General features: G+C 41.8%; 1 protein-coding gene across 2 annotated transcripts in view; it reads right to left on the reverse strand.

Annotated features, from left to right (window-relative positions):
• The window catches only part of LOC108791717 (annexin A1-like), a 34083-nt gene that overhangs the window by 8078 nt on the left and 16400 nt on the right, over positions 1–9605 (reverse strand). For both annotated transcript variants that reach the window (XM_018562278.1, XM_018562277.1), the window contains exons 9-10: positions 8404–8499; positions 5382–5440 (exon numbers count right to left, since the gene is read on the reverse strand). In XM_018562278.1, coding sequence (XP_018417780.1) covers positions 5382–5440; positions 8404–8499 — 155 coding nt within the window. The remainder of the gene's footprint in view (positions 1–5381; positions 5441–8403; positions 8500–9605) is intronic.

Raw genomic sequence — 9605 nt, forward strand, 5'->3', positions numbered from 1 at the left:
ATCTATATATATATATCACTGCCTACCTTGTCATTTGCTAAAAAAGTCCCATATCCATCTAGTGGCAGTAATACAATTGTTGTTTATTTAGAGATACCTTGTGCAAACACATTATAAAGCAGTCCCTAATTGTCACTGTAGTGTATTGTTCAGCCAGTTATTCTGAATGATTCAAGACAGTTTTAAAGTCCTTTGTATAACCCTGCTCGGGCCTGGTTCACACTGAGCGTTTTGTATCGCTTTTTCTGCCCTAAAAAATTTTTTAAAAAAATATGCCCCCAAAAAAATCCCATTCATTTCTATGGCCCTGTTCACATCTGAGCATTTAGTCACAATAAGCACAATGCCTGTTGCAGAATTAAGTTTTTTGGGCATATTACAGCTCATTCTGGCCCCATAGAATCAGTAGGAAACCCTTGAAACCGTGTGTTTTATGCACGTTTGCTTATCATCAATGAGTCACAATCTGCTCGCAAAAATGTGCGACTTTATTCACATAGAATGCACGCAAATACGTTCAAAAAGCACACAAAAGCGTGCAACATGCGCAGAAATGCACAAAAACACTTGTCTAGGTTTGAGCCCAGCCTTGAGGAAAAAAAAACTAGTAAAGAAATATTTATTTTAAGTATTTTTGGGTTTGCTGTATGAAGGGAACACGTAACAAACATCATAGGGGTTTCTCAAATTTGGTTGCAAGGGTGGAAACTTTTAGAAGTTGCAGCCCCATGTAGAGAACAAAGGTAGCCCCACAGGGACATATGGATTCATCTGAAACTTGGCATAGGTACTTGCAGACATCACAAGATGACTTCACGTCAGCACTTTTGTTACCTTAGGAACATTGCATGTTAGGTCAGATTTATTTTAATCTACTGACATGATGTTTTTATTTACAATTAAGCAGTGAGTAAATGTACTTTCTATAAATTGCAATGTAATATAAATAGGACATTCATTATAAATTGAGGTTTCATTTATACTATTATGAAAAGCGACTTTTACTTATTGTGAAAACTAGGTCTGATTTTAAACAATTTTTTTATTTTGGGTTTTTTTTGTGCATGTAATTTTATCGGTTTAGAAGAGTGGTTACTTTATTGTAAAGGTATGGCCCATAGCCAGGATTCATGGGCAGGGCACACAGGTTTTGGCCTAGGGCCAATAAGGGCCATCAGCTATGCCTCTAGTACATTGTTAAGGACATTTTGTTCTTAATCTTCGGCAGTTTTTAAGAAAGAAAAATCTCAGAAAAAGTCAGAGGTAAGCTGTCCACCCTGGTATGGCACTCTTCCCATGACGAGGGTATGTGGCTTGGTATGGTTCAGGACAGGGGGATGCACACTTGTTTCCCTCCCCCCGTCCTGGCCTGTCAGGCTTTATGCTTGGATTAGGGTCTGGTATGCCTTTTGGGACAGACCCCACACTTTTTAATTTCCTGATTTTTGCATGGAATTCTTCCTTAAAACCAAACCCAAAAACAGTCAGGTAGTTGATTTGGGAGACCCAAAGCTATTTTTGGGGGTGGGGGTTGCATGGGGCCCCTCTTAAAATCCACACCAGACCTAAAGGACCTGGTATGAATTTTGGGGCCTCCACTGCCTTTTTTTGTGTAGGGTACCCCTTGATACCTGTAGCAAACCCTAAATCAAGAATAAGAGTCTAGTATGGATTTTTAGGTGGAACCCCAAATGCTGATATGTATTTATTTATTTTACATGGGGTTCCCCATACAGGATCTATACCAGATCCTCATCTTGGATACGGGTCTGGTATGAGTGAAGGGAATCTCAAGATGCTTTGTTTACAAACAGAACAAAGCTGCTGGAAGTGTTCATTTAGCAGCAATTGTAACCATGTTTTTTTCCTCTGTAAATGGCAGATTTTATGTAGTACATTGTATACATCACACATATATGCCACTTCAAATGCAGGTTTAGGACATCCCTCAAGCATGCTTTTAACTGCCTCCGGGCCGGCCGTAGTAGAAAAATGGCCGGCCAGGACCTTCCTAGATCTGAGTGGGCGTCTTTAGACGTCCCGCCCCCCGCTCAGGCGCGCTCCCAGCGCGATCACGACCCGGCAACTGTGCCCGGGCCGTTGGACAGTGCTGTTTCTAAAACAAGGTATAGAGCCAGTAAAATCGTCTCTATACCTTGCGATCTAGCTGTGACACATTACAGCTGTCACAAAAGTAAACAGATGCTGCAGTTTGCAGCCTTGTCACTAACTCCTCTATCTCCTCTCTCACACACTGTTCGGTTGTGAGAGAGAGGAGATAGAAACTTCACAGATCGCCCCAGTAAGCATTTAAAGCATTTAAAGTGATACACACTGATACACTATGATACATTGATACAGTGTCAAAGTGTCAATTCAGTGTCATCTTTGAGATTCACAGTGTCAGTGCCATTCACTGTCATCAGTGCCCGATCTCCTGTGTACCGACTTCCACATTTCTGCCTGCTGCCATGACTAATAGTTTGCCTGCATACCGACAACATCTCTGAATGCCTCCTGAAATGATCCTTGCATGCCTGTCAACCACGTTGAACTGTCCTTGGCTTGCTTAGCGACCATGTCTCTGCCCGCCTGAACTGTCCTTGGCTTGCTTAGCGACCATGTCTCTGCCTGCCGCCTGGACCGACCCTTTGCCCACATACCGACCACGTCTTTGCCTGCCGCCTGAACTGACCTTGGCCTGCATACTGACCACGTCTCTGCCTGCCACCTGGATTGATCCTTTGCCTAAATACTCACAACAAATACTTTGCCTGCCGCCTGAACTGACCTCAGCCTGCTTACTGACCATGTCTCTGCCTGCCGCCGGAACTGAACTTGGCCTGCTTACTGACCACATCTCTGCCTGAACTGACCTTGGCCTGCATAGTGACCATGTCTCTGCCTGCTTACCGACCACGTCTCTGCCTGCCGCCTGGACCAACCCTTTGCCCACATATCGAGTATGTCTTTGCCTGCCGCCTGAACTGTTCTTGGCCTGCATACTGATCACGTCTCTGCCTGCCACCTGGATTGATCATTTGCCTAAATACTCACAACAAATACTTTGCCTGGCGCCTGAACTGACCTCAGCCTGCTTACTGTCCATGTCTCTGCCTGCCGCCTGAACTGAACTCGGCCTGCTTACTGACCACGTCTCTGCCTGCCACCTGAACTGACCTTGGCCTGCAAATTGACCACTTCTCTGCCTGCCACCTGAACTGACCTAGTTGACCACATTTCTTCCTGCTGCCTGCAGTGACCCATCTGCTTGTCCAACTGACAATGTTCCATCCAAAACACCAGTCCCAGTCATCCTCTGAAGACAGCTGCACTTCTGGAATCACAGGTACTGTTTTGTTTACCTTTTGTCAAGCTTCCTGTACTTCCTGGTCACTGAACATAGCATTGTGTATAATTCCTGGGGTTAGCCAAGTACCAGAAGGTCTGCTTGGCTTGGAGGAATGGGGTCATACCATTCCCCCAAAGTGCTCCATACCAAATACCATGGAGCACTTTGAAAGCTCCATGGTATTTACACTCCTCTCTCTGTGACTAGGCTGTGAAAAAGTCTCACATGTGTTGTGTCCCCATACTCGGAAGGAGTAGCAGAATATGTTTTGGGGTGTAATTCTGAGTATGCCCATACTGTGTATAAGAAATATCTTATTAACTTACAACTTTGTGTGCAAAAAATACATTTGCATTTTCTTTCTTCATTTTTCAAAAACTTGTGGCAAAAAAATGAAATCTTCATAACACTCCCCATGCCACTTATTAAATACCTCGGGGTGTCTACTTTCCAAAATTGGGTCATTTTGTGGGCGTTTCTTTTGTCCTGGCACTCCAGGGCCTCCAAAAATGTAACAGGTAGTCAGGGAATCAGATGATTAATGTATGCCCCTTGAAACCCTCACGCTGCTCCTTGGATGATTGGCCCCTCTATGCGGCTAGGGTGTGAAAAAGTTTCACATGTGTGGTATCCCCATACTCGGAAGGAGTAGCAGAATGTATTTTGGGGTGTAATTCCGAGTATTCTCATACTGTGTATAAGAAATATCTTATTAACTTACAACTTTGTGTTCAAAAAATACTTTTCCATTTTCTTTCTTCATTTTTCAAAAACGTGTGGCAAAAAAGTGAAATCTTCAAAACACTCCCCATGCCACTTATTAAATACCTTGGGGTGTTTACTTTCCAAAATTGGGTCATTTTGTGGGCGTTTCTATTGTCCTGGCACTCCAGGGCCTCCAAAAATGTAACAGGTAGTCAGGGAATCGGATGATTAATTTATGCCCCTTGAAACCCTCATGGTGCTCCTTGGATGTTTGGCCCCTCTATGCGGCTAGGGTGTGAAAATGTCTCACATGTGGGGTATCCCCATACTCAGTAGGAGTAGCAGAATGTGTTTTGGGGTATAAATCTAAATATGCCTGTGTTATGTATAGGAAATATCCTACTAACTGACAACTTTGTGTAAAAAAAAAAATCTTTCTTTTTTGATAACTTGTGCCCAAAAATGACATCTTTAAAACACCCCTCATGCATCTTATCAAATACCTTTGGGTGTCTGCTTTACAAAATGGGGTCATTTTGTGGGTGTTTCTACTGTACTGGTATTTTAGGGTCTCAAGAAATGTGATAGGCAGTCAGGGCACCAGAGAACCACTGGAGGATTTTTTTTCGTATTTTTTTTCTTTAAAGAAGAACTATGGGGTTAGGGGTTTTCCCCATAGTTCTCCTTAGGGTAACGGGAATGCCTTAAAAAAGTGGTATCGGTGCATCCCTAGTTGATACATTTCCAATTTATATGTTATATATACCATTGTAGACTCTATAACTGCAAGACATTCTAATTAATTTACACTCATTTAGATTTTTTTTACCAATGAAATGTAGCAGAATGCATTTTGGCCAAAATGTATGAAGAAAGATTATTTATTTGCAATGTTTCATTAACATAATTTAAGGAAAACAGTTTTTTTTTTTTTTAAATCGGTATTTTTTTCTTTATATAGTAAAAAATAAAAACCGCAGTGGTGATTAAATACCACCAAAAGAAAGCTCTATCTGTCCCAAAAAAAGGGTAAAAAATTAATTTCAGTACAGCGTTGCATGACGGAATAAATGTCAATCAAAGTACTGCAGCGCTGAATACTGAAAAATGGCCTGGGCAAGAAGGGGGTGTAAACACCTGGTCTTCAAGTGGTGAAAGGAACTCAACATTTTAACTGTGCGCTTTAAGCCTAAATGGGGGTAGCCCCACAACAAGGGTTAAGAATATTTCTGCCCGGAGTTCTTCTTTAAAATAGACAGACTGGTTTCATAGATTATTTTTCTTTTCATTCGCTTTAACCTGAATATGCTTTTAAACATCATACCTTCATTGCAAAATTAAGCCTTTCTGCGAAGAAAGCAGGTCTGCATGCAGCACATTTCACTGTTCATAGAGAGAGAGCACAAAATCAGAGATGCATGCTTATTGTTTCTGAACATACAAATAAATGCAACCATATGTACACACATTAGATCACATTGCACATATTTACCATACTTTTTAATGTTCAATATCTATGTTTTCTATAAATATAATATGATCAGTAGCCTTTATAAATCCCAGCTATATTTGCTTAGGGATAACTACTACTGTAGCTCAGTTCACATTACATTTCCAGCTAATGGATAAGTGTTACAAACCAAAAACCCACTGAAGCTCTCATGACAAAGTTTGCCTATAACACAAAACATTGCATGCCAGTCTATATACATTTGTATATTAACCTGACTGGAAATTACTGACTTTTAACCAACAAATTAATCATTACCAGAACATAAATAATTAAACAATACATTATAATACAGCCAAAAATGATGTGGCAGTTAAAGAATAACTGTTCAAACCATAAAAAAATTAAAAGTTTTTTTTACAATGGTTCCACTGTATTGTATAACCCAACCCCAGACAGGTTTTTTTTGTTTTGGATTGAGCAGGAAAAAGTTCATCTTATGTAGGCTTTATTTCTGTATCCCGTTTTGGGAGGAAGTGACAGAAAGTGATGGAGAATCTCTCCAAATAGGGCACCAACAAAAACTAATTTTTAGTAAAGCGAGGTAGAGTTAGAACTTCTTGCAACAAAAATCTCTTCAATTGGGTCACTGACAATAAAAACTGACAGATTTTAACTCTTCTCCACTCACCCCCAAAACTGTCTCCAGCTGGCCTTTTATTGATCTTTACACAGGAAAATATTCAAATAAGTGATTGCCAAACACTGGGGTGAATAAAGGGTCACCCCAATGGCACAGAGTTCAGTGTCAGTAGTTGTGGCTATACAAGGGCCCTTGCATCAGGGATGTGGGGGGGTGACAGTTACCTTGGCTGGTCCCTACCTTTTCTGCCTTGTAGTAAGCAGTGATTGGATCTGCCCAGGTTCGATTAATTATGGTATTAGTAGAATCCTGCTTAAAATATGCAGAACCTGAACCTAGGAGCAAACCCACATAAGTCCTAATACTAAATTCAGGCCATTTTAAGAATAAAAGGTAAGCCATTGTGCAAAAACAGCAAGGTGGCACTTATATAGGGGGTATTTAATGAAGCAAAGAAAAAAAAAAAAAAACACAACCACACACACAAACATACCACACAGTGTGGAGAGGGTCCTTTCCATGCAACTTCAAGGACAACATTGAAGGGAAAAAGGGCAATAGTATGATTTTCACTGCTAGCATCAGGCACACCATATTCTGGCATTACACATTTTGAATGGGTAGTTGTTTTTTTTACTTTGACATTTAGCTTGGCTTATATGCAGCAGCACCTCCACCACCACAATGCTTTTTAAGGTAGTATTGCCTGTGACGCCTGATATTTTTAACCAGTGGTAATCGGTCAAGATTGAACAGTGGAGGTAGTTGGCACAACAGATCTAAAACTTCAGGAAAGTTCAGTTACTGGAAGAAAAAAAAAAGCTGAAGCCCTTAACTTCATACAAATTGATCAGTGACACAACAGTTTGTGAGCTTCTTAGTGAAAATGGTGCAAGTAGAGGCTTTAAGCAGCTGAGGCTACAGGGGGATCTCCTTCCTTTAGTTTATGGCCTGAGCAGTCACACATTAAAATATTTCTACCCACCATTACAATTGTTTATATATTTTTGTCAAGTGTTTAGAGAAATCCCCCCCATAAGGCCATCCCTGCCCTGATTAAGCAAAATACTGTCAGTTGGTAAGGGGCACCCAAAAAGAATAAGGGGCCACCAAATTTGGTAGGAGACCAATCTCACAATCCCCTTGGTCCTCGATGGCCATTTGCTGTGAGTCTTTCTCCAGGGATAAGTGAGGGAAGGGCATGCAGCAGCAAACATTAAGTATACAATACTATGGCCATTGAAAATTTTAGATTTACATTTTTTATTTTTACATTTTTTTATTAAATTTTGTATCTTTTCCCTCACAAGGCTGCCACTGTCGTAGTCAAGCAAACACAGGCAAGGGCGGCAAGGCTGTACCTAAATGGCATACAAGCCTTCATTCCAATGGACTACTGTCAAGGATGTACAACTGGCTGGAGGTGGTCCAATAGGTGTTTGAGCTACTAGCCTGCCCTGTTGCATGTGTCATGCCAGCAAGGGGCTTCAACGGCGTAGGGGAGATATAAGGACATAAATCTGACCTGGATTACAGAGGGCTACCAAACACCCACTGCAGATGATACTGATAAACGCAATACATTTAACACACACACTTTTAGGGAATATGGAGATACAGCAGGGGGTTGTGATGCACTTGGTGCAAGGTTGTACAGTGTTTTAGTTGAACAATGTTTTTTTTTTAATAAAAACATGTTTTTATAATAAACATTGCAGTGAAGTGTTACAAAAAAGCTAAGGTGTTAACAATTGAAGAGCTAGCTATAAAGCAGTTGTTTCACACAAATATCGAAGAGCTAGCTATAAATTAGTTGTTGCACACAAATATTGGTCAAACAGATAAGGATTTTTGGGTGTACAGATATGTGCACATAGGAAGTGCACATAATAAAATTTACCCTACTACTGCAATTCAAAAAACTCAAGCATATTTTGTTAAAATAATGTAAACCCAACCACTCAAATCTCATATAAGCTTTAACGTGACACGAAGAAGTCACATGGCACCACAGTGGAATTACACACAGATACACATACACTAGATACTGAGGATTGGCATAGGTCTCCATAGCTCTAATTAGAAGCAGTATGGTGCTAAGCTGGAGCTAGGGGAGACTCGGTTCCTCTCAAAGTAAACAGCGGTAATTATACATTATTAATAACTTTAGCTTTAAAAAAAAAAATCCCTTTTCAGAAATCTTGATATCCCCAAATACAACAGCTTGGATTTTATGTTTATTAGACTACATACCGATGGCTGTAAGAAGTTTTTCGATATCTCCTTTAAGCTCCAGATCCAAGGCTTTGTTGACATCATGCTTACTGTATGTTCTGTACCTCTGGAAAACTGCAGGGAGAGCATTTTAAAACATAATATATTTTGAAACTAGGAGCAGCTGCCTGAGGTCCCGCGCTTGCTGGGGACCTCAGCAACTTTGCTGTGAACAGTGCCAGCCACACAGCACCTTCTCCTTACTGGGGAACTACTCAGTGCTGCTTAGAGCACCTCCACCAGCCCCACCCGCCCGCAAGACCCTCCGGACCCATGGTGAAACCGCCCCACACCCCACCTGAGACCGGCCCACAGTCCTCCAAATACACTGCAGACATCTCATCTTCAACTAATTTAACATGCTGGCCATTACTGAAACCTGGCTTCAGGAATCTGACTCTGGGTGTGGGTGAGTGAATCTAGTGGAGGCCACCATATAAGAGAGCAGCAGGAGAGGCAGTCTATCTGGGTGCAGTTGGTGTCTTCTACGCTCAGGAACATTGTTTTCTTCCCTCTACAGGGAAGTGTTTTTAAGTAGATAGAGTGAGACGATACAATATACTAGGATATGAATATTTATTCTGCCCCAGACAATCACAAATAGGTTTATGGCAGTCGTGTGCTGCGGAAGATCGATATTTGGAGAGACTTTCTAGAAGGGCCCTTGCCTTCGAGGTTCTGCCTTGTGAAAATGTGTTTGGCAGGGTCCAGTTTTTGCCTCCAAGGTCTATTGCCTGGAGGAAATGTCAGTGTAAGGGGGCCTGAACGTAGGCCCAAGGAACATATGCAGGCCTCTGTTAGGGCCTAAAGAACCAGGAAGGAGGCTGCTGGTTGGGGCATCTTCAGAGTTTGCCATCCAGAATTATGTCCAGGAGAGCTTAGGGGAAGCTGCTGCCATGGCCATGCTATGAGACCTCACTGCTTGGCTCTTTAAAAAGGTATCTGATTGCTCATATGGGGCCTGAAGAACTTTTCCTATTGGGAGAGGGCTACTGCAGTATCTAGGGCTACCAACAGAGGTACTTAAAAGGATCCATTGTCCTTGCTAGGCTGCTCCTGTAGAATCAAGGGACACCACTTAGTTGTCCTTACAGGGATCCAATGGCAGGCATCCCAACCTGAAAAAAGTGATTTCAGGGAGGTGCCCTCTTTCTCCCCCTTCCCTGTGGGGGGGGGGGGGG

Source organism: Nanorana parkeri, unplaced genomic scaffold (genome assembly GCF_000935625.1).
Source record: "Nanorana parkeri isolate BGI_ZX_2015 unplaced genomic scaffold, ASM93562v1 scaffold569, whole genome shotgun sequence".
NCBI lineage: Eukaryota > Metazoa > Chordata > Amphibia > Anura > Dicroglossidae > Nanorana > Nanorana parkeri.